The sequence below is a fragment of the Salmo trutta genome, chromosome 14 (assembly GCF_901001165.1).
Source record: "Salmo trutta chromosome 14, fSalTru1.1, whole genome shotgun sequence".
In the NCBI taxonomy this organism is placed as follows: Eukaryota; Metazoa; Chordata; class Actinopteri; order Salmoniformes; family Salmonidae; genus Salmo; species Salmo trutta.
The window spans coordinates 72,566,744-72,593,706 of record NC_042970.1 but is presented as its reverse complement, the minus strand read 5'-3'; the positions used below and the strand labels follow the sequence as shown (position 1 = coordinate 72,593,706).

The 26,963-nt window shown below is 44.1% G+C and overlaps 1 protein-coding gene across 1 annotated transcript in view; it reads left to right on the top strand.

The window, feature by feature from the left end:
• The window catches only part of LOC115147307 (glutamate receptor ionotropic, NMDA 2B-like), a 129,543-nt gene that overhangs the window by 56,032 nt on the left and 46,548 nt on the right, over positions 1-26,963 (top strand). Inside the window, 3 exon segments of the mRNA XM_029689487.1 lie at positions 8,672-8,815; positions 12,347-12,617; positions 12,988-13,180. Of these exon segments, the coding sequence (XP_029545347.1) occupies positions 8,672-8,815; positions 12,347-12,617; positions 12,988-13,180 (608 nt within the window).

The following is a 26,963-nucleotide window of genomic DNA, read 5'->3' as shown; positions in this document are numbered from 1 at the left end:
TGTTTAGCACTTTTTTGGTTACTACATGATTCCATATGTGTTATTTCATAGTTTTGATGTCTTTACTATTATTCTACAATGTAGAAAATAGTACAAATAAAGAAAAACCCTTGAATGAGTAGGTGTGTCCAAACTTTTGACTGGTACTGTATGTATTCATGCATGTATATGTATGGCACCATATGCACATATAGTATGCGTGCATGGTAAATATGTTTCCAAGCTGTAGAACCAGTGCATGAGCAGTCATATTGTATGGCCTGAGTTTAACCTCCTCCGTGTGTGTGTGACCGTGTGTGTGTGTGTGTGTGTGTGTGTGTGTGTGTGTGTGTGTGTGTGAGACTGTGTGTGTGTGTGTGTGTGTGTGTGTGTGTGTGTGACTGTGTGTGTGTGACTGTGTGTGTGTGTGTGTGTGTGTGTGTGTGTGTGTGTGTGTGTGTGTGTGTGTGTGTGTGTGTGTGACTGTGTGTGTGTGTGTGTGTGCGCGCGCACGCACATGTGGATGGTTGTGACCATGGTTTGTGTGTGTGTGGAGGATGGTTGTGACCATGGGGGTTTGGTGCCGTGACCAACATGATATTCCCCACACAGAGGTCAGAATTAGAGCCTGCTGGCTATGGTGAGGACAGGCCTCAGCATGCTGATAATAAAGGTCACAGTGTATTTTATAGTCTGTTAAAATGGACATTATACTGGAAAAATAACTCTATAATGTCCTTTTTAATGGACTGTAAAATACGCAAAACACTACTGTACATACTTGGTTTCTTTGGGATTCATTGAAATGAACCACAGAACAGCTTCTGTGAGACTGCTACCTGGCAGCCACAAGATGTACTAGTTGTTCGAATAAAGAACAAAACCTGCATTTTTTGTCAAACATTGATTTGCTTGTGAGTTATGCATGACATTAACAGTTTCTTACTGTGAGAGTGGCTAATTGCCACACAACAGGAGCGAAAACGTTTTGCTAGTTTGTTAATGACATCGGAGATTGGAGCCAGAGATTTGAGATGCTGAGTTTCTTTTTGATTTCATATTGTGCTGCTCACAAAATGTTGCGATGTCCTTCCGCACTCTATATCTAGTTCCCATGATTGCCATCCCCATTTTCCAGAGCTCGTAATTTATAGAATGCACATGTTCTCAGTCTATTGGCTGCCCAGCAAATGAGATGTGAACAACTGTGTAATCATTTCCTGGACCAAAAACAGCGGAGTAATCCAATCAAGACACTGTGGGATCTTCAAATGAAGTGCATAAGAAAAAGCGACGCAACAGGAAAGACTTCAAAATAGGGTCATTCCTAATTAAACAAGGAATGTTAGATGAATTAACTCTGTGGGTATTTGATTAGCGAAGAAACATGATGATGAAGCATGATGAGCTTAAACCACAGAGCGAGATTGACAGCAGGATGAATGTGCTGGGGAGAAAATATGGAAAGACAGAGGGGAGATAGATAGATGGATGGAGGAAAGACAGAGGAAAGATAGATAGATGGAGAAAAGACAGAGGGAAGATAGATGGAGGAAAGACAGAGGAAAGATAGATAGATATAGGAAAGATAGATAGATGGAGAAAAGACAGAGGGAAGATAGATGGAGGAAAGACAGAGGAAAGATAGATAGATGGAGGAAAGACAGAGGGAAGATAGATAGATGGAGGAAAGACATAGGGAAGATAGATAGTGGAGGAAAGACAGAGGGAAGATAGATAGATGGAGGAAAGACATAGGAAAGATAGATAGATGGAGGAAAGACAGAGGAAAGATAGATAGATGGAGGAAAGACATAGGAAAGATAGATAGATGGAGGAAAGACATAGGGAAGATAGATAGATGGAGGAAAGACAAAGGGAAGATAGATAGATGGAGGAAAGACAGAGGGAAGATAGATAGTGGAGGAAAGACAGAGGGAAGATAGATAGATGGAGGAAAGACAAAGGGAAGATAGATAGATGGAGGAAAGAGAGGAAAGATAGATAGATAGAGGGAAGATAGATGGATGGAGGAAAGACAGAGGGAAGATAGATAGATGGAGGAAAGACATAGGAAAGATAGATAGATGGAGGAAAGACATAGGGAAGATAGATAGTGGAGGAAAGACAGAGGGAAGATAGATAGATGGAGGAAAGACATAGGAAAGATAGATAGATGGAGGAAAGACAAAGGGAAGATAGATAGATGGAGGAAAGACAGAGGGAAGATAGATAGTGGAGGAAAGACAGAGGGAAGATAGATAGATGGAGGAAAGACAAAGGGAAGATAGATAGATGGAGGAAAGATAGATAGATAGAGGGAAGATAGATGGATGGAGGAAAGACAGAGGGAAGATAGATAGATGGAGGAAAGACAGAGGGAAGATAGATAGATGGAGAAAAGACAGAGGAAAGATAGATAGATGGAGGAAAGACAGAGGGAAGATAGATAGATGGAGGAAAGACATAGGAAAGATAGATAGATGGAGGAAAGACAAAGGGAAGATAGATAGATGGAGGAAAGACAGATGGAAGATAGATAGATGGAGGAAAGACAGAGGGAAGATAGATAGATGGAGGAAAGACAAAGGGAAGATAGATAGATGGAGGAAAGATAGATAGATAGAGGGAAGATAGATGGATGGAGGAAAGACAGAGGGAAGATAGATAGATGGAGGAAAGACAAAGGGAAGATAGATAGATGGAGAAAAGACAGAGGAAAGATAGATAGATGGAGGAAAGACAGATGGAAGATAGATAGATGGAGGAAAGACAGAGGGAAGATAGATAGATGGAGAAAAGACAGAGGGAAGATAGATAGATGAAGGAAAGATAGATAGATGGAGGAAAGACAGAGGGAAGATAGATAGATAGAGGAAAGATAGATAGATGGAGGAAAGACAGAGGGAAGATAGATAGTGGAGGAAAGACAGAGGGAAGATAGATAGATGGAGGAAAGACAAAGGGAAGATAGATAGATGGAGGAAAGAGAGGAAAGATAGATAGATAGAGGGAAGATAGATGGATGGAGGAAAGACAGAGGGAAGATAGATAGATGGAGGAAAGACATAGGAAAGATAGATAGATGGAGGAAAGACATAGGGAAGATAGATAGTGGAGGAAAGACAGAGGGAAGATAGATAGATGGAGGAAAGACATAGGAAAGATAGATAGATGGAGGAAAGACAAAGGGAAGATAGATAGATGGAGGAAAGACAGAGGGAAGATAGATAGTGGAGGAAAGACAGAGGGAAGATAGATAGATGGAGGAAAGACAAAGGGAAGATAGATAGATGGAGGAAAGATAGATAGATAGAGGGAAGATAGATGGATGGAGGAAAGACAGAGGGAAGATAGATAGATGGAGGAAAGACAGAGGGAAGATAGATAGATGGAGAAAAGACAGAGGAAAGATAGATAGATGGAGGAAAGACAGAGGGAAGATAGATAGATGGAGGAAAGACATAGGAAAGATAGATAGATGGAGGAAAGACAAAGGGAAGATAGATAGATGGAGGAAAGACAGATGGAAGATAGATAGATGGAGGAAAGACAGAGGGAAGATAGATAGATGGAGGAAAGACAAAGGGAAGATAGATAGATGGAGGAAAGACAGATGGAAGATAGATAGATGGAGGAAAGACAGATGGAAGATAGATAGATGGAGGAAAGACAGAGGGAAGATAGATAGATGGAGAAAAGACAGAGGGAAGATAGATAGATGAAGGAAAGATAGATAGATGGAGGAAAGACAGAGGGAAGATAGATAGATAGAGGAAAGATAGATAGATGGAGGAAAGACAGAGGGAAGATAGATAGATGGAGAAAAGACAGAGGAAAGATAGATAGATGGAGGAAAGACAGGGGAAGATAGTCGGAAGGGGGGAGAGGATTAAAGGTGGATTGAAAGAGGGGAGTGAAGTGGAGGAGAGGAAGGAGAGGAAGGAAAGGATGTGTCTACTATAACGCAGCTGCTACTTCAATGTGTGAATGTGTGTGTTTGTGAATCTTTCTCTTGTTCTTACTCTCTCTCTCTCTCTCTCTGGGAGTTCTTAGGATTTTCCTGTTTTCTCAATTGAGACTCCTCTCTATCTCTCGCTCAGCTCAGCTCTAACTGCCACCCCCCTCCCTCTCTCTCTCTCATCACCCCTCTCTCTCCTTCTCCTTCTCTCTCTCTCTCTCTCTCTCTCTCTCTCTCTCTCTCTCTCTCTCTCTCTCTCTCTCAGTCCTCTCCCACCAGGGCTTGTTAAGCAGAGGGCTGATATGTCGCTCTCTCCCTGCAAATCTAATTGGAGACAGGCTTTCATTGGCATGACATGGAGATGAGTTGCCAAATCCTTTCAGACCCGCTTTAGACTGCTCTCTCTCTCACACACACACACACACACACACACACACACACACACACACACACACACACACACACACACACACACACACACACACACACACACACACACACTCACCACAGTGCACATACAGTACACATTGACGCATCAGAGGAAGCAGCTAGCTCCGCCGACAACGCCAGGCGAAGCCACCGTGACAATCTGATATAAATCAAGCTCACAACACTTCAGAGTCTTAATAGGTTAAAATAATAGCCGCCCTCAACACTGCTCCCCATCCCAGCACATCTTATAGAAACGGGTGACATACTGTAAAGAAGGAAGCGATGGAAGCACTTTTTTGTATACTAGACTCTGCATATATTTATAGATGCATTGCAGAGTGGTTGATGTGAGGTGTGGTTGAGGTGTTAGAGTCACTATGTTAAAGACGGGTTACTCACATATTAGGTTTCATCACAGTACAGTACGTTACAAATCCTCAGGGAGATGCAATAGGTTACAGTGTTGTATAAGTACTGCGGCTGGTTGCTGTCATCTTTATGCACAACGGGATAATGATGATAGTGATAGTGAGTCATTTAAGCTACTGTACTTTACTAGCCTCCTTTAGCTAATGTCTGCAACATGCAGCTGTGTAGCAGCAGAAGTGGTGCCACTACAACACATAATATGGAAGTGTCGACTCGCGTGATTTTGCGCTAAACAATCAAACTCACATAGCACAATGCCGACAAAAGCATGTCAAAATTCAAACAATACTATTCAGAGAGTTACAGTAATAGGTATTTTTCCATCTAGAAGAAAAATGTCCTTTCTCTGCTCTCTTTTATTCATTTATCCATTGAGCATCTCTCACATCACTCATAGGTTCCATCCAAAATAGCACCCTCTATCCTATTTTGTGCACCACTTATAACCAGGGCCCATACAAGTGTTGGGCATCACATCACAGTTAGTTGGGCTAGTGAACACTGATGTGAGTGGACAGGACATGCAACTTGGTCGCTGATCAGGAACGAGACAGTTTGGCCCTGCTGGCCCTGCAGGACACTGGTTGGCACCTCGCAGACATGAGCTAATTGAGCTTTAGGACTTGGTGTGAAGAAGATAAACACGAAGAGTAAAAAAACACAGACAGTAATTACATTAGGAGAAAAAAAAACGAGTGAATTGATGAGGATATTAAAGAGAACATTAGACTGATTAGCTGTTATTCTATGAATAATGGAATAGGTGTCTGCTGATCCAAGTGAATGACATTTGAGAAAGAGAGAGAGAAAAGAGAGAAAAATAATGAAAAGAGAGAATCGAATGATGTGGGAAAAAGTCTTCAAATGAAATGATATCTGTATCCGCACAGTGATTAATAATGTAGGACAGAGAGAAAATAGAGAGAGAAGTGCATAAAGGTGTGAAGCGGAGAGATAGGGCTCAGGATAGATTGAGAAACATGGAGGATCAAGAGGAGTCAATGGCTGCCGTGGATTTGCGGTTGATTGACAGGAAATTATGGGAAGGGACAAACACAGCATACATACAATAACACTCACCTTTGAAATTCATATGACCCTCCAGAATATATGGAACGTAGTCAAAATAGCAATGGATTTCAATAGAAAGGTTAGAGTTTAAGGGTGCGCCTGTGATGCGTTTGTGTACAAGCATATTATTTTAACACGGTTATTTCAAGTGAAGTGTATACTGACTGTCAACGTTTCAGGATTAATCCCCCAACCTCCCCTATTCTACTTCCACACTTCTGTCCCTCATTGACATGGAATGTGATTACCTCATCAAAGCAGAAGCTAGGTAACGGATCAAGCCATATCTGTCCCTGTGGGGGAGATGGGAGATGTAACAGGGGGGGAAGTGGGCTTTGATGTGGGGTGGAGCGAGTAGACCTGAGCCAGGAAGAGCTCAGCACAGCCTGCTGCGTGAGTAACATGGAGCCACGACCTATGGATACGCCCATACACACAGAGTCACATACAGAGCTGTCACATAGGCAGGCCATGCTTGCTTGCACACGGGAACATGCAGATATAGTATGGACGTCACACATATTCATTCACAAACTAACGGTATCACTCACTCACTCACTGTGTCCACATACGGTGGGGTCCAACATTACACCCTTGATTAAGATTAGAAAAAATTACTATATAAATAATTAAAATACTGAGCTATATTGCATGCTAAAAAAACACATTATTTTATACTTATACAGTTGCTCAGAGAAAGAGACTTTGTTCAACAAGGAATAATTTTTTTTGTCTCAAAAAGGTAGGGTTAAAAATGATTGACAACCCTGTTTTCAACACCTTCAAATAGCTCACCTTGCGAGGATAACGTAACTGAGCCTTTTTCTAAAATGTTTTATGAGTTGGACAACACATTGGGAGGGATCCATACAGAATCCTTCCAGATCCTTGATATCCTTCGTCTGTGTTTATGGGATTGTCCTCTTCAAATCAAACCACATGTTTTCAATTGGCTTCATGACATAACTATTGCAAAAAGTTGATTATGTGGCCAGTTAACCATTTTATTTGTGGATTTTTATGTATGCTTGGGGTTATTGTCTTCCTGGAACAGGAATGGTCTAAGATCCCTTCCAATGTGTTCTCCAACTCTTAAAACATTTTGGAAAAAGGCTTAGTGCCATTATCTTTGTAAGGTGAGGTATTGAAAACAGTGGTCAGTAATATTGACCCCTGCCTTTTGAGAGAAAAAACGGCATCTATTTCTCTGAGCAATTGTATTAGTATAAAATAATATAATTTTCCATTTGTTTAGCATACAGTATAGCTCAGTATTTCAATTGTTTATTTTATACAGTAATATTTTCTTATCTTTGTGTCAATCATTTCAAACCCCACTGTACATATGAGCAGATTCACGCACGCACGCACGCACGCACGCACACACACACACACACACACACACACACACACACACACACACACACACACACACACACACACACACACACACACACACACACACACACACACACACACACACACACAGGCATGATTGTTTTACTATCCTTGTGAGGACCAAACAATTGATTCCCATTCAAAATCCTATGTTCCCTAACCCCAAACCCCTAAACCCAACCTTAAACCCTAACCACTAACCCTAATTCTAATCCTAATTGTAACCCAACCGTAAACCTAACCCCTAAACCTAAAATAGCCTTTTTCCTTGTGGTGACCGGTGAGATGTCCCCAATTGTCAGAATTTTCTTTGTTTTACTATCCTTGTGAGGACTTACACACACGCACACTCACAATCTCGCTCACACTCACTCACTAATAATCGTACACACACTCCCCCACTGACAAACTCATGAACACAAATAGATCCCTGACGTTCAGCTGATGCTGGGCGTGAGTCTTCATACAGTTCCTCTGATGTCCCCTCTAGTCCCTTAGTTCCATAAATAATGCATCTCAACCATCATGTCCTCATGGGTGACTGATGTGGTGGCTAATTTATGCATTACCAAATGAGGAGAGTTACAAACTTCACACACCAGTCAGAGTTATACTTAAACTACATCTTTAATAATAAGAGCTTTGCAATAGCACTTGACTTTCAATGATGCTCCATTGAAAGTGACAACACAAAAGTACAAAGATCTTTTATAGCCAAGATACACCCATCTCAACTTACGTGACGAACAACAGATACATAGAATGGTCACAAGGTTAAGATTTGTATGAAAGATATCTATAAAACATAGCAGACAGCAACTGCTGTGTCAACAGTTTTCATTGTATAGACCAGCGTCTGGTCCTCCTACTCCAAACTGGAACCGTCTCTCCCTGGTACGGTATAGAACAGAACCATTAGCTCATGTTCTCTGGAATGCTCTTTTGGCGTTATTATCAAAAGACATCGTAAATCTCCTCTGTCAGTGCTATCTCATAGAGGCCCATCCTCAGTAAAGCACACACACAATAGTTAACAGAATACTCTATTCTGTCGAATAAAACAACCATTATAATACAATACAAGCATTATAACATAATCTTGCAATTTTCCACGCCACTGAACAACATCGCCCTAGCCCCCTGGACCTCCCTTGAGTCTCCAGATGTTGTTTGTGTGTGTGGCCGCGCATGTACTGTATGTGTACTATCCTCCTTTACATATTATTTCCATTTGACCATTGACCTGACGTCCCGTTCTTCTGTCTTCCCTCTCTCTTTTCTCTCTTCTCTCTCTTCTCTCTCTTCCTTCTCTGTCTTCTCTCTCCTCTCTCTTCTCTCTCTTCTCTGTCTTTTCTCTCTTCTCTCTCTTCCCTCTCTTCTCTGTCTTCCCAATGTTTGCAGGACGACCACTCCATGTTCTTCCAGTTTGGCCCGTCTATAGAGCAGCAGGCCTCCATCATGCTGAAGATCATGGAGGAATACGACTGGTACATCTTCTCCATCGTCACCACCTACTACCCCGGATACCAGGACTTTGTCAACAAAGTGAGGCAGACCAGACCTGGGTTCAAATACTATTGGAAATCAGTTCAAATACACTATTTATACAAAAGTATGTGGACACCCCTTCAAATAGTGGATTCGGCTATTTCAGCCACACCCATTGCTGACAGGTGTATAAAATCGAGCACACAGCCTTCCAATCTCCATAGACAAACATTGGCAGTAGAATGGCTTTACTGAAGAGCTCAGTGACTTTTAACGTGGCACCATCATAGGATGCCACCTTTCCAACAAGTCAGTTCATCAAATTTCTGCCCTGCTAGTGCTGTTATTGTGATGTGGAAATGTCTAGGAGCAACAACGGCTTAGCTGCGAAGTGGTAGGCCACACAAGCTCACAGAATGGGACCGGCGAGAGCTGAAGCGAGTAGCGCGTAAAAATCGTCTGTCCTCCCGCAACACTCACTACTGAGTTCCAAACTGCCTCTGGAAGCAAAGTCAGCACAAGAAGTGTTCGTCGGGAGCTTCATGAAATTAGTTTCCATGGCCGAGCAGCCGCACACAAGCCTAAGATCACCATGTGCAATGCCAAGCATCGGCTGGAGTGGTGTAAAGCTCGCCGCAATTGGACTCTGGAGCATTGGAAATGTGTTCTCTGCAGTGATGAATCACGCTTCACCATCTGGCAGTCCGACGGATGAATCTGGATTTGGCAGATGCCAGGAGAACGCTACCTGCCCAAATGCGTAATGCCAACTGTAAAGTTTGTTGGAGGAGGAATAATGTTCTGGGGCTGTTTTTCATGTTTCAGGCTCCTTAGTTCCAGTGAAGAGAAATCTTAACGCTACAGCATGCAATGACAGTCTAGACGATTCTGTGCTTCCAAATTTGTGGCAACAGTTTGGGGACGGCGCTTTCCAGTTTCAGCACGACAATGCCCTGTGCACAAAGCGAGATCCATACAGAAATGGCTTTTCGAGATCAGTGTGGAAGAACTTGACTGGCCTGCACAGAGCCCTGACCTCAACCCCACCAAAAACTTTTGGAATGAATTGGAACACCGACTGTGAGCAAGGCTTAATCGCCCAACATCAGTGCCCGACCTCATTAATGCTCTTGTGGCAGAATGGAAGCAAGTGCCCGCAGCAATGTTACAATATCTAGTGGAAAGCCTTCCCAGAAGAGTGGAGGCTGTTATAGCAGCAAAGGGGGGACCAACTCCATATTAATGCCCATGATTTTGGAATGAGATGTTCGACGAGCGGATGTCCACATACTTTTGGTCATGTAGTGTACTTTGGCTGTGCTTGATTGAACTCGCCTGTTGCAATGAACTAAAAGAAAAGTATCATGTTCAAACCCTGCACATCTGGCACTCCAAGCAAAGTATTTTAAAAATGGCATCCATTTTCTCCTGTTTCTATACCTTATTCATCATTGTTCCTGTGAAACCCCTATGAGAGATGCCCCATACCAAACCTGTTGTTGTTATGAAACCCCTATGAGAGATGCCCCATACCAAACCTGTTGTTCTTATGAAACCCCTATGAGAGATGCTCCACACCAAACCTGTTGTTCCCATGGAACCCATATGAGAGATACCGCACACCAATCAATCAATCAATTTTATTTATAAAGCCAATCTTACATCAGCTGATGTCACAAAGTGCTGTTTAGAAACGCAGCCTAAAACCCCAAACAGCAAGCAATGCAGGTGTAGAAGCACAGTGGCTAGGAAAAACTCCCTAGAAAGGCCAGAACCTAGGAAGAAACCTAGAGAGGATGAGGGGTGGCCAGTCCTCTTCTGGCTGTGCCGGGTGGAGATTATAACAGAACATGGCCAAGATGTTCAAATGTTCATAGATGACCAGCAGGGTCAAATAATAATAATCATAGTGGTTGTCGAGGGTGCAACAGGTCAGCACCTCAGGAGTAAATGTCAGTTGGCTTTTCATAGCCGATCATTCAGAGTATCTCTACTGCTCCTGCTGTCTCTAGAGAGTTGAAAACAGCAGGTCTGGGACAGGTAGCACGTCCGGTGAACAGGTCAGGGTTCTATAGCTGCAGGCAGAACAGATGAAACTGGAGCAGCAGCACGGCCAGGTGGACTGAGGACAGCAAGGAGTCATCAGGCCAGGTAGTCCTGAGGCATGGTCCTAGGGCTCAGGTCCTCCGAGAGAGAGAAAGAAAGAAAGAGAGAAAAAGAGAGAAAGAAAGAGAGAAAAAGAGAGAAAGAGAGAGAGAATTAGAGAGAGCATACTTAAATTCACACAGGACACCGGATAAGACAGGAGAAATACTCCAGATATAACAGACTGACCCTAGCCCCCCGACACATAAACTACTGCAGCATAAATACTGGAGACTGAGACAGGAGGGGTCGGGAGACACTGTGGCCCCGTCCGACGATACCCCCGGACAGGGCCAAACAGGCAGGATATAACCCCACCCACTTTGCCAAAGCACAGCCCCCACACCACTAGAGGGATATCTTCAACCACCAACTTACCATCCTGAGACAAGGCCGAGTATAGCCAACAAAGATCTCCGCCACAGCACAACCCAAGGTGGAGCGCCAACCCGGACAGGAAGATCACGTCAGTGACTCAACCCACTCAAGTGACGCACCCCTCCCAGGGATGGCACCAGTAAGCCAGTGACTCAGCCCCTGTAATAGTGTTCGATGCAGAGAATCCCAGTGGAGAGAGGGGAACCGATCAGGCAGAGACAGCAAGGGCAGTTCGTTGCTCCAGTGCCTTTCCGTTCACCTTCACACTCCTGGGCCAGACTAGACTTAATCATAGGGCCTACTGAAGAGATGAGTCTTCAATAAAGACTTAAAGGTTGAGATCGAGTCTGCGTCTCTCACATGGGTAGGCAGACCATTCCATAAAAATGGAGCTCTATAGGAGAAAGCCCTGCCTCCAGCTGTTTGCTTAGAAATTCTAGGGACAATAAGGAGGCCTGCGTCTTGTGACCGTAGCGTACGTGTAGGTATGTACGGCAGGACCAAATTGGAAAGTTAGGTTGGAGCAAGCCCATGTAATGCTTTGTAGGTTAGCAGTAAAACCTTGAAATCAGCCCTTGCCTTAACAGGAAGCCAGTGTAGAGAGGCTAGCACTGGAGTAAACCTGTTGTTCCTCTGAAACCCTATGAGAAATGCCCCATACCAAACCTGTTGTTCCTATGAAACCCCTATGAGAGATGCCCCACACCAAACCTGTTGTCCTTTCCCTTGTCTTGAAAGCATTCTTTAGAAAACAGCCATTACCTAAAGCTCAAGTACAACTACTAGTCTTACACCTGCACAGCTAAACCCAAGAGAGGAGCCAGAAAGACTGCCAGACAGACAGTATACTGTTTACTTTTCAAGTGGTGTTTCTTGTGTGGATATTGGAACAGAACGTCAATACTTTTCTTTCCTCGTCTTCCTCCTCCTTCTCCTCCTCCCTCCCTCTCTCCTCTTCTTTTCCTCATCCTCCCTCACTCTTCTACCTCCTCCTCCCCTCTCTCTTCTTCCTTCTCCTTCCTCTCTCCTCTCCCCCCACCCCCCTTTCCCTCTCCCCCACCATAGATCCGGAGCACCATAGAGAACAGTTTTGTGGGCTGGGAGCTAGAAGAAGTCCTCCTTTTGGACATGTCTGTGGATGACGGAGACGCTAAGATCCAGAACCAGATGAAGAAGCTGCAGAGCCCTGTCTACCTGCTTTACTGCACCAAGGAGGAGGCCTACACCATCTTTGAGGTGGCAAACTCTGTGGGACTGACGGGATACGGGTACACCTGGATTGTACCGTCGCTAGTGGCCGGCGACGCCGATAATGTCCCCGCCGTGTTTCCCACAGGTAGTTACTGGATGGGGTTAGAATGGGGGTCAGGAGAAGGGTAAAAAGTTAAGGTGCATACTGATCCAGGAGCAGTTTATTCTCCCCAGCTTTTAAACCTTATTAAACGGAAAATACAAACTGATCTTAGATCAGCGTCTCTGGGAATCTTCATCCTACTCTGGGTGAGCTCAGCTGTAAAGGGAGTTGTATTTTGGGATTTCAAACAAGTTTTTAATTCATGTGGCACCTCTGTTATTTGAGATGGCTCTTTTAACCTCTCTCTCCACCTCCCACCTTTTCACCCCTCTTCCTTCCACATCTTCCCCTACCCCCCCATTTTCTTCTCTTTTTCCCTTTCTATTTTTCCCTCTCTCTCTCCTTCTCTCAGGGCTAATTTCGGTGTCGTATGATGAATGGGACTACAGTTTGGAGGCTCGGGTGCGGGATGCAGTGGCTGTCATCGCCATGGCGACCTCCACCATGATGCTGGACCGGGGGCAACACACACTGCTCAAGTCAGGCTGCAACGAGACCCCTAACAAGAAGGGCTCCAAACAAGGCAACTCTAATGAAGTGCTCAAGTGAGTGCCCTAGATATGGGGGTACAGAGGCGTAGAAACATAGAGTATAGTAGGGTAGAGACTATAAGGGCGCTACTGACCTGCAAAACGGCTAACCATCATCTAAAACTGACATTTACCTTAACCAAACCCTTAACCCTGACCCTAACTCTAACCAAATTTTAGCCAATTCTGAAAGGAAATATCGGTTTGCAGGTCAGGAGTGTCCATATAGCCTTTTCCTTATAGTACACACACACCTAGACACACATACAATACCCATGCACATACACAAACTCACACACATACACAAACTCACAAACATACACACGCACAGACTTTTGAGGAACATTGTCCTCTTTTTAGTCATCCCAGCAGAACCTGAAGAGAGGTGGATATGTACAGCCTTTTACAACAGTCTTATCTTACCATTAACCACAATAATCATGAAAGAAAACATATTTTTCTTTCTTCATTTACTTGTTTTGTTATCTGACGCATTACAGTACAGAACATTACAGTACACTCAGTACATGAATAATTAATCTCCATTTAACTTCATAGGGCTTTGCTTTTAGTGCTTGCATTGTTCATAGATTCTGTGACTAATTGAATGCTTGGGGACAAACGGATTAAATTAAAAGAGGTCCAAAGAACAGTAGGAGGTTATGAGGTGTGTGTGTGTGTGTTTTGTGTGTGTGTGTGTTTTGTGTGTGTGTGTTTTGTGTGAGTGTGTGTCAGACTCCCTTCCTCTAGCACTGTTGTTGGGGTACTGACTGATGATGCTGTTATCTCCAGAGTTACATTTACAGTCTAATAAGGGTTGGGGTACTGATTGAGTTACATTTACAGTCTAATAAGGGTTGGGGGTACTGACTGATGACGCTGTTATCTCCAGAGTTACATTTACAGTCTAATAAGGGTTGGGGCACTGACTGATGATGCTGTTATCTCAATATATACTCGTACAAAAGCCGTTCCTCTCTCAATCCTCCACTTTCCTTTTCTAAAAATAAACAGAATTGTATTTTTTGTGGTTGGTTTGGATTGGAGTGTGTGTGTGTGTGTGTGTGTGTGTGTGTGTGTGTGTGTGTGTGTGTGTGTGTGTGTGTGTGTGTGTGTGTGTGTGCGTGTGTGTGTGTGTGCGTGTGTGAGATATGCAACCTGGGTGAGAGTATAACATTTTTGGGATGTTTATTTGTTTTATTATCAGATGCAGTTATGCGTATATGTCCCTCATCGCAACTTCCAAACAACAGGAATAAAATAACACAAACACAAACCCATGAATATTTCAATCCCCAACGGAGTTCCTTCTCTGTCACTGAGACCCAGAGTTGGTAGTTAGGGCCTGGCATTCAATCATCCTCCTGGAGTACACCTGGGACCCTTGTCAACACACACACACACACACACACACACACACACACACACACACACACACACACACACACACACACACACACACACACACACACACACACACACACACACACACACACAGGGACCCTGCCACCAACCAACCTCATCCCTTCATCTCGGGGCTGAGCGGAGGTACAGAATGAGAGGTGATGGTGACCCTAATGGCTTGGATGCCCCTACCCTCCTCCCACCCCCCTCCTGGATGCCCCTTCCTCCCCCTTTCACCCCTCACCTCCTCCCCTAACTCCTGGATGCCTGCCCCCCACCACCCCCTCGACTCCCCCAACCCCCCAGTAACAGACATTATGCCCTGCAGGCCCTATGTGCGTGACTCGTGAACGTGGTGGATCCATGCTGTCAGACAGTGATGGACTACAGCAGGGGGGGGGGGGGGGGGGGGGCTCAGTGACTCACACTCTCTGTTTGGGGAGGAAGTGTGGTGGTGTGTGTATGTCTGTGTGTGCATGTGAGCGCGTGCGTGCCTGTGTATCACATTCTCTGCTTGTTTTGGGGAGCAGGTTGACCTCATGGGGATATAGCCTCTGACTGGAGGGTTCTCTCGTGTTTCTCCCTCCCTGCCACTGAGGAGAGGACAGAACATGAGGTCTGGTGTAATGAGAAAATGTGCTGGAAGTGGTTTGGGATGATGTGCCGCTATGGGGCTTATTGGTGTGTATGGCTAGGGAGGCAGAGAGAGGGGAGAGGTGTGGGATGAGAAGTAGTGTGTATGTGTGTAAGTGTGTGCGTGCGTGGGGGAGGAAGTGTGTAATTTTCTCTTATACATACAGTACCAGTCAAAAGTTTGGATGCACTTACTCATTCAAGGGTTCTTCTTTATTTTTACTATTTTCTACATTGTAGAATAACAGCGAAAACATCAAAACTATGAAATAACACATATCGAATCATGTAGTAACCAAAAAATTGTTAAAGAAATCAAAATATATTTAATTTTTTAGATTGTTCAAAGTTGCCACCCTTTGCCTTGATGACAACTTTGCACACTCCTGGCATCTCTCAGCCAGCTTCATCTGGAATGCTTTTACAACAGTCTTGAAGGAGTTCCCACATATGCTGAGCACTTGTTGGCTGCTTTTCCTTCACTCTGTGCTCCAACTCATCCCAAACCATCTCAATTGGGTTGAGGTCGGGTGATTGTGGAGGCCAGGTCATCTGATGCAGCACTCCATCACTCTTCTTCTTGGTCAAATAGCCCTTACACAGCCTGGAGGTGTGTTGGGTCATTGTCCTGTTGAAAACAAATGATAGTCCCACTAAGTGCAAACCAGATGGGATGGCATATCGCTGTGGTAGCCATGCTGGTTAAGAGTGCCTTGAATTCTAAATAAATCACAGACAGTGTCACCAGCAAAGCACCACCATCACACCTCCTCCATGCTTCACGGTGGGAACCACACATGCGGAGATCATCCATTCACCTACTCTGCGTCTCACAAAGACACAGCCGTTGGAACCAAAAATCTCAAATTTGGACTCAACAGTCCTAAGGACAGATTGTCCATTGCTCGTGTTTTTGGCCCAAGCAAGTCTCTTCTTATTGTTGGTGTCCTTTAGTAGTTGTTTCTTTGCAGAAATTCGATCACAAAGGCCTGATTCACACCGACTTATCTGAACAGTTGATGTTGAGATGTGTCTGTTACTTAAACTCTGTGAAGCATTTATTTGGGCTGCAATTTCTGAGACTGGTAACTGTAATGAACTTATCCTCTGCAGCAGAGGTAACTCTGGGTCTTCCTTTCCTGTGGCAGTCTTCATGAGAGCCAGTTTCATCCTAGCGCTTGATGGTTTTTGCGACTGCACTTGAAGAAACTTTCAAAGTTCTTGAAGTTTTCCACATTGACTGGCAATCATGTCTTAAAGCAATGATGGACTGTCGTTTCTCTTTGCTTATTTGAGCTGTTCTTGCCATAATATGGACTTGGTCTTTTACTGTATAGGGCTATCTTCTGTGTACCACCCCTACCTTGTCACAGCATAACTGATTGGCCAAAACATAAACCTGGCCCGTTTCCTGTTGCTCGGGGCAACACATCTTCCCAGAATTCTAAACGTGTGTGTGGATCTACTTTCCAGTGGGGGTCCTATCTCTACAAAGTGGAGACTGCACCCCTCGGTGGTTCCCCAGATATGGGACCGGATCAGCATGGCCAACGTAGATCTTAAACATCGCAAGAAAATGCACATTGTTGTCTGTTCTTCTCAATGAGGGATCTTGGCCCCCCGTTGGGAACAGATGCTTTGGCGTATCAGTGGCCTCGTACCCTGCGCTATGCATTTCCTCCGATGCATCTGATTCAAGCCACCGTGGGGAGGGTCTTTCAGGAGGGTCTGTTGTTGATTGTTGTGTCTCCCCGTTGGCCCAGACAACCCTGGTTCCCGGTGATCATCCGCCTGTTGGGCTGGGACCCGTGGAGGGTTCCATGTCATCGGGATCTATTGTCCCAGGCGCATGGGAGAGTTTGGCACCCACGACCACATATATGGGATCAGTGGGTTTGGCCCCTGAAAGGTTGAATTTGACGGCTAGGGGTTTACCCTTGAAAGTGATTACGACTGTACAGTTTGCGCGTCACACACTCTACGAGAGGGTTGTATACATATAAGTGGGGTGCATTTGAGTGTTGGTGTCTGGTTAAAGGAGTTTCTCCTTTTCAAAGCTCTTTGGTGGACATTTTGATGTTCTTGCAAGAACTTTTTGAGCAGGGCCTTTTTCACATTGGAGGCATATATGGCAGCTATCTCGGAGTGTCATGTAGGGATTGACAGCTCTACCCAGTGGTCTCATCCTCTGGGGTGCGGTACCTGAAAGACGTGTGTCGGCTCAGACCAGTGTCTGAGCCTATGGCACCAATCTGGGACCTGGCTTTGGTCCTGGACACTCTGTGTGAGCCTCTGTTTGAACCACTGGAGTCTGTGGACCTGCTATGTAGCGTGCATTTGCGCTTTACCAAGTCACAACAGGGTTTCTGCTGTTTTGAACATGCGGTTGCTTGTACAAGTTCTGATATTCCAGGCTTACAAGGTAAGTATTGTTCTTAGAACTGTGAGGTTTATGGATTGCAGTGGCAGCATGGCAGTGCGCATCGTCAAGTTGCAGCAGGTTCTGGTTCCCTATATGCTTCACGGAGTCGTGGCTGAACGACAACAATATCAACATACACCTGGCTGGTTATACGATGTACCGGTAGGATAGAACAGCAGCGTCTGGTAAGACAAGGGGCGGCGGTCTAAGTATTTTTGTAAACAACAGCTGGTGCATGATATCTAAGGAAGTCTCAAGCCATTGCTCGCCTGAGGTAGAGTTTCTCATGATAAGCTGTAGACCACATTACCTATATTCTTTGTAGCTATTTACATACCACCACAGAGGCTGGCACCAAGATAGCATTGAATGAGCTGTATTCCGCCGTAAGCAAACAAGAAAATGCTCACCCAGAGGCGGTGCTCCTAGTAGCCGGGGACTTTAATCAGGGACGAAAATCTGATATCAACTTTGGAGGGGACAATTACATGAAATTTTCTCAAGAGCAATTCCTGAGGGGGACACCAAAAGTAGTGCTGTAACACATAGCCTACATTGTAATATGGTAAATGTATATTGAGGAACCAAAGAAATAAGGGGTTTGCCGTACTCCTAACTACCGGTACCCAAAACTACACAACTAATCACAACAGCAATACCATTGCCTTTAACAAGTCTTAGTTCAGTCACCAGTTTAAGTTGAGAGTGGGGGTATCCATGGCATTTTCCAATTATGTTCCTATTTTACAAGTAATCTAGAAAAAAGAAACGCACACCTATAAAGGCGAGGTGCTGGCTAGCGGAGCAGAACACTAGAAAATAAAGGAAAGCCGCACACTCTAAGAGCTCAGATGCAAAAATTTTAATAACCAACGTTTCGACAGCTAAGCTGTCTTCATCAGGGTATTTTACAAGTAAACAAAATTGAGAACCTTTCATAATGTTGCCAAACAAAGACTCAACAAACTTACCTGAGACTCCCTGTCTCTGCCAGTCTGTCCCTGCATATCTGTCCCCAACTCTGCTGTCTGTGTGCCATCTGTTGCCTGCTCTGCCTAATGACATCATTGTGAAACATTTCCATTAGAATTTCATTTCTTTCTTATGAACATTTTATCAACTAGTCTTTGAGATATTAGGCTACTAGGGTTCTTACTTTGCGTTTTGGTGTACTGAAAAATACTCTGATGTCCGTCTTTTATTTTTCTGCCATTTTTCTACCTGGCTGGCTACACACACACACACAGTGTGTAGGTTATTTACAGTAGGAGATGGGCTTCTATCATCTTATCTTTTATCATTCTATTTGGGCTTCGATCTAAAAGGTAGCTAGCAAATGTGAAACGGATTAAAATGACAAGAGTTGACAGCTGTATGAGTTCACCATTTACACAACATATGCTGCAACCTTTTGTAATTTTAATAGTTTGTTTCATATTGGCTGGCTTCCAACAATAGCTGAATTTGCAAAGCTAGCGAGCACCAATTCCGTTTCAGTGGTGTTTGCTATAATCTTTGCTACCCGGGTTAAATAAAGGTGAAATAAAATAAATACATAAAAGTTCCCTTGCGACAATTTAGCTTTTGCAACGAGACCATTAAATATATTTAAGACAATGGTAGAAGAGAGTGTAGTTCTGTTCAGTTTGGACTCCAGTTTATCGCTAACCTTATCACAGGGACTTTGAAGCACTAACTTACATCATCTGCATGCTGATCTTGGAATAAATTGACGATAGCAAAGATTCCATCTTTGACGAGGCCACATAAATGGAATAGGTACTAGCTAGCTTAATAGTTAATATTTGCGCGCTAGCTCTGCATATTCAGCTAGTGTGTGTGCGCGATTGACTGGATTAACCTCACGTCAGTTACGTTCATTGAGTGCCTTTCAGACAGTGGATACGACCCCTCTGTTACCTTGCTAACTAAGGAACTGGCAGTGGATCAAACCATTGTGAGGCCAAGGGTGGGGGGGGGGTCGCAATCTTTTGAAACTTAAAAACGCGCTATTAAGTGTCTATAATCAGCACAATTGCTTTCATTGCGTATTATTAATATTATTTAAATTACATAGTTATGTTTCAGTGATATATTGGGGGTGACAAATCATATTTTTCCCAGGATGGGGGGGGTCGTGTCCTCCCCGTCCGCCCCGGGATTTCCGCCCCTGACTTTAATGCAGGGAAACTTAAATCAGTTTTACCTCATTTCTATCAACATGTTAAATGTGCAACCAGAGGGAAAATAACTCTGGACCACCTATACTCCACACACAGAGATGTATACAAAGCTCTCCCTCGCCCTCCATTCGGCAAATTTGACCATAATTCTATCCTCCTGATTCCTGCTTACAAGCAAAAATTAAAGCAGGAAGCACCAGTGACTAGATCAATAAAAAAGTGGTCAGATGAAGCACATGCTAAGCTACAGGACTGTTTTGCCAGCACAGACTGGAATAAGTTCCGGGATTCCTCCAATGGCATTGAGGAGTACACCACATCTGTCATTGGCTTCATCAATAAGTGCATCGATGACGTTGTCCCCACAGTGACTGTACGTACATTCACCAACCAGAAGCCATGGATTAACCTCTCTAGGGTAGGTGGCACCAAATCGTCCCACCTACGTAACCTACGCATTATTCAAATACCTTAGAAATGCTATTACTTCAATTTCTCAAACATATGACTATTTTACAGCATTTTAAAGACAAGACTCTCGTTAATCTAACCACACTGTCCGATTTCAAAAAGGCTTTACAACGAAAGCAAAACATTAGATTATGTCAGCAGAGTACCCAGCCAGAAATAATCAGACACCCATTTTTCAAGCTAGCATATAATGTCACAAAAACCCAGAAGACAGCTAAATGCAGCACTAACCTTTGATGATCTTCATCAGATGACACACCTAGGACATTATGTTATACAATACATGCATGTCTGTTCAATCAAGTTCATATTTATATCAAAAACCAGCTTTTTACATTAGCATGTGACGTTCAGAACTAGCATACCCCCCGCAAACTTCCGGCGAATTTACTAACAATTTACTAAATTACTAAATTACAATTTACTAATTATTTTAAGAATTATAGATACAGAACTTCTCTATGCACTCGATATGTCCGATTTTAAAATAGCTTTTTGGTGAAAGCACATTTTGCAATATTCTAAGTAGATAGCCCAGCATCACAGGGCTAGCTATTTAGACACCCAGCAAGTTTAGCCTTCACCAAACTCCGATTTACTATTAGAAAAGTTTGATTACCTTTGGTGTTCTTCGTCAGAATGCACTCCCAGGACTTCTACTTCAATAACAAATGTTGGTTTGGTCCCAAATAATCCATAGTTATGTTCAAACAGCGGCGTTTTGTTCGTGCGTTCAAGACACTATCCGAATGGTAAATAAGGGTTACGAGCACGGCGCATTTCGTGACAAAAAATTCTAAATATTCCATTACCGTACTTCGAAGCATGTCAACCGCTGTTTAAAATCAATTTTTATGCCATTTTTCTCGTAAAAAAGCGATAATATTCCGACCGGGAATCTGCGTTTAGGTAAATAGACGACAGAAAATAAAGCACGGGATCGACTCGTGCACGCGCCTAAGCCCATTATCCTCTTATCGGCCACTTGCCAAAAGCGCAAATGTGTTTCAGCCTGGGGCTGGAATGACATCATTCAGCTTTTTCCCGGGCTCTGAGAGCCTATGGGAGCCGTAGGAAGTGTCACGTTACAGAAAAGATCCTCAGTCTTCAATAAACAGAGACAAGAAAAACAAGATCTTGTCAGACAGGCCACTTCCTGTTCAGAATCTTCTCAGGTTTTTGCCTGCCATATGAGTTCTGTTATACTCACAGACACCATTCAAACAGTTTTATATGCATATTCTAGTTACTGGGTAGGAGTAGTAACCAGATTAAATCGGGTACGTTTTTTATCCGGCCGTGTAAATACTGCCCCCTAGCCCTAACAGGTTTTAAGCTCTAGAACATGTATATAAAGTTTCAGAGCTCTAGGTCTGACGGTTCTTTGATGGTGCGAACACCGGTATCTATTGCAGGCTTTGTGTATCTGTAAGCCCCACACTGTTATTCCATCCTGGCTGTGTGTGTGTGTGAGTTATTCTTGGACATCTGATGGGAGAAATGACTGATTTACAGCTCATGAGAGTTGCCTCATCACACATTAAATTTTGGAAAGATGTGACCTTTTTAACCCTTCGAAACAGCCCCTATGACCCCAATTTAAGGCACTTCCGGTTGTCACAGGAAGCTGAAAGTAACACAGGCTCTGTGTGTCTGTAAGCCTCACACTGTGTCACTCCCCATTGACTGTGTATGTGTGTGTGAGTACAGAATATCACAGAAATCACATAGAGCTCCAAAACCCGCCTTAATGGATTCGTCTGAACACGCCGCAACTGGATCTATAACTTGCTTGATTTTTTTTTCTTTAACCATCACCAAATGGACATTGAATTATTTCTCGGAAATTACGATAGATAAATAGCTGGTTCTTTTTTTCCTTACACGTGTAGGTTTTTGTACTTTCACGTGAAGTGGTCAAATTAGCGCTGTATTATCGTTTTGACCTTTGACCTGTATTACCGTTTTGACCTACCGTTTTGAAAATGGGCCTCAACTTAAAAAGCATTGAGGCCTCAACGACATCTTGTTTCTGGGATAACAGCCCATTTGGCCAAACCTGTGCTCACCGAGTTTCATCTTCGAAGTCTTTTTTGTTTAGGAGAAATGCCCATGTCCGTTTGGTGATATTTTGTCCATTTGCAATAAGCAGCCAGTCGCCATCTGGTGGAATTTTCCAGTACAGCGGAAAAATGACCAAAAATGTAAATGTTATAAAACGTAAACCAAATATCCGAGAGACTTTATTCGATGACTTCCCGGAAGACCGAGCCCTGGGGCACAACCTGAGGTCGTCGGCCTATTTTAATAACACTCGCGGACGTCTTGTAAGGGACCGTACATTTGCAATATGGAGATCCTCATCAACCATATGGGTAATGCCATGTAGTTTATGTAGTTTAGGGGCTCATAAGTAAGCATTTCACTGTAAGGTCTACACCTGTTGTATTCGGCGCATGTGACTAATAAAATTTGATTTGATCTTGATTTGATTTATATGGGGCTCTGACAGTTCAGGCTTCTCGGGTAAGTATTAGAGAAAAAGGTGGCTTCTATAACCCTTTTTTGGAGCCGGTGGAACCTGTGTGTGCTTGGCTTACCGTGGGCCTCCTAGTTTGGTACACTCTTAGCCGGCTTGGGGCGTGATTGTATGTCCCCATAGTATGTTATACCAAGTGACCGACTGAAAATAAACGTGCAGTTATGAATATAACTACTGTTCCCTGAAGTAGGGAACTAGGTATAATGTATTTTGCCCCCACGCTGTCAAGGGGTTTGGGCTCACTGAAGAGCAGTACTAAATTGAAGAAATTAATGCGAGCCCTGGGTGTGATTGGCCCGTTGGGTGTGATTTCCGTTCTTCAGGTGAATATGACTGGTCGTTGACTCTCCATAGTATGTTATACCTCGTTCCCTCCTTCAGGGAACAGTAGTTATAGTCATAACTGTACATTTCCTTTCCGTCGGTCACTCAGTATAACATATTACATCCTTTCAAGTGAGCTTTGTAAGGATCCACGCAGGAGATGAGAAGCAGGTACAGGGAGTGAAGGTTTAATATAGACAGACAAGCAATGGAACAAGAACACCATCTGGACATAAACACAACGCGACAAACAATGCTACTACAGGGAACAACACAGAGAAGCAGACATATATGCAGGGGCAATCAACAAAGTGAGGGAGTCCAGGTGAGTCCAATGAGCGCAGCTGCGCGTAATGATGGTAACAGGTGCGTATGATGACGGGTAGCCTGGCGCCCTCGAGGGCCAGGGAGGGGGAGCAGGGGCAGACATGATAGTACCCCCCCCGGGGCGCCACCCGGTGTCCCACCTGGGCGAGCTGGATGGGCCGGCTGAGGCGTAACAACCTGACGATCCCGCTGCGGCGTAGAAGCCCTATGGGCCGGCTGAAGCATGACATGGGATGGGAACCTGCCGAGCCAACCGGGGCAAGGAAACCTCTTGAGCCAGCTTGGGCGTGACAGCCCGAAGAGCCAGCTTAGGCAACCCCGGTTCCATCAGCGGTGGAATCCAAGCCTGACGTCACCAACAAAACTAGAAAACTCATGGGCCGGCTGAGGCATAGGAGCCCGACGAGCCGGCTGAAGCATGACGTGGGATGGGAACCTGCCGAGCCAACCGGGACAAGGAAACCTCTCGAGCCAGCTAGGGCATGAGAGCCCAACGAGCCAGCTTAGGCATCCCTGGTTCCATCGGCGACGGCCCCCGGGTCCAACGTCACCAACAAAATCAAACCTCTAAAAAAACTCCCTGATGCTTCTTGTAATGGTGTTCACATTCTTTAAGGATCGACGCAGGAGATGAGAAGCAGGTACAGGGAGTGAAGGTTTAATAACTGACGGACATGAAACAGAACAGGAACAGCGTCTGGACAGGAACACATAACAACAATGAATGCAGACACAGGGAACACCACCGAGGAAGAGACAGATATACAGGGGGTAATCAACAACGTGAAGGAGTCCAGGTGAGTCCAATGAGCGCTGCTGCGCGTAATGATGGTGACAGGTGCGTGTAAAGAAGGGTAGCCTGGTGCCCTCGAGCGCCAGGGAGGGGGAGCGGGAGCAGGCGTGACAAGCTTAGTATCTTGATATTTGTGTTTCTATTCCTGTGCTCTACACACACACACAAACACAAACACACACGCACGAACACACGAAACACAACACACACATCTCTGTACTACACAACACTCTACCGTAAAGTATGTGGTGCCCACGGTGGTCTAACACTCCTGCAGGTCTCTCATGCGTGTAGTACGTCTGGCATGTTATTCTCATCCTATTTCACCGATAAAGTGGTTTTACCTCAGGCTGATTCAGGCAAAGACTGCATCATAGAAGCTCTAAATGGCTGACACACACGCACACACACACACACACACACACACACACACACACACACACACACACACACACACACACACACACACACACACACACACCTGGGACCCTGCCATAGGGGGCGTCTGTGGTGTTTCCACCCTAACCAACCAATCTCATCTCTTCATCTCAGGGCTGAGTGGAGGTATAGAATGAGAGAATACAGCCATAATTTTTTTGGCTAATAAATGATTGTCCTGTTTATTGGGGTAGAGATGTATTTAGTGGACTATTTCATTGTGCTTTTGGGCTATTGAGTTAAAATGTCCTCTCCTTTTGACAGAACCCTATAGAACTGGATGAGAGAACCCATCCCTATCTTTCTGTCTCTCGCTTTTGTGGTTTCGCTTTTGTGGTTTCTATCTTTCCTTTTTAATTTTCACTCTTTTATGTTACCCTTTATCTACTTTTTAGTCTCTCTTTTTGTCCATTTCCTCTACCTCATTCCCACTTTCCAATCTCTCTTTCTCTCATTCACTCCCATTTCCTCTCCCTTTCTGTTTCTCATTATCAGCACTGTTCGCTCCTCTGCTCTTATGCAGTCCATTCCTGCCAAAAAGCTCTTTCAATTAGCTGAAGTTGAATCGGAAGGCCCTCCATTCCACTCCTCTCTCTCCCTCTAGAAAGCATTGTGTGCGTGGAAGGCAGCCGCCAGCACCTCCTCTTCCCTGACACTCTCCCTATCAGATTAGTTATCTCCTATCTTTCAACTCTACTACACACTGCTACTCTGTCTTTGTTTCTCTCTCTCTGTCTCTCTCAATTCAGTTCAATTCAAAGGGCTTTATTGGCATGGGAAACATATGTCTCTCGCTCTCTGTCACTCTCTCTCTCTGTTGCTATATTTCTCTTTCTTGCTGCCTCTCTCATAACCTCTCTCTCTCTGTCGCTCTTTCTCTGCCTCTCTCATGTCACGGCTGTCGTAGGAAGGAGCGGACCAAAGTGCAGCGTGATTATCGTTCCACATTTTCATTGAACTGTGAAACTATGCAATACATATAAATAAACTGAATAACAAAACAAGAAACCGTGACGCAGAGGTGAAACATACACTAACTCAAAGACAATCTCCCACAAACCCAGGTGGAAAAAACACCTACTTAAGTATGATCTCCAATTAGCGACAACGAGGACCAGCTGCCTCTAATTGGCGATCATCCCAAACAAAACCCAACATAGAAATACAAAACTAGAACATAACAGAAAAACTAAACTAGAAAACCCCCGTCACGCCCTGACCTACTCTACCATAGAAAATAACAGCTTTCTATGGTCAGGACGTGACACATAACCTCTTTCTGTTTCCCTCGCTCTGTCTCGGTCTCTCTCACAACTTCTCCCTCTCCCCCTTCCTGCTCTCTCTCCTTCTCCAAATAATTAGTCCATATTTACTATATAGATGTATTATTCATACATAAACATTCATTCATCTCTCTTTCTGTTTTGCCCTTTCTCTCTGTCACTCTCTCGATGTCTCTCTCATAACCTCTCGGTTAATCTTTCTTTCTCTGTTTCTCTCTCATAACCTCTCTCTGTTTCTCTCTCTCCCCCTTCCTGCCCTCTCTCTCCTTCTCCAAACAATTAGTCCATATTTACTATATAGACGCGAAGTATTATTCATATATAAACATGAATTAATATCTATCTCTCTGTGTCTCTCTTATTAATGACTCATTCATATACCACGAGCGATTGGAACAACCAATCAGTAGTCCATACAGTCCCTTAATTATTGAAATGCTCAGTCTGTCGGATCAATGCACACAAATACATAACCTTGGCATGTTGACAATATGCTGTTTGTGTGAGGCAATGCATTTAGAATACATCATTGTTCACAATATCTAATACACGAGTAGGGGACGCATCTTGATAATGCTGCATGTCAACACATTGTGTGTGTCAGAGTTCGTGTATAGGAGATGAGAAAATAGAGTCAATCGCAGGACACAAAAAATGTGTAAAAACATACGTATTTACTCTAGAAAAGCTCAAACAAAATCCACACAGGGATGAAACAAACAACGATAAATATGACCAACAGTAAAACAATAACGCACAAAACATCATGATGACCAGAGGGTTTAAATAGGGAAGTAATCATAACTAAAAGGGAACCAGGTGTGAACAATCAAGACATAACCAATCGACAAAGAAACATGGATTGGTGGCAGCTAAAAAGCCAGTGACGATGACTGCCGAACGCGGCCCGAACAAGGAGAGGCACCAACTTCGGCGGAAGTTGTGACAGTACCCCCCCTGACGCGCGGCTCCAGCTGT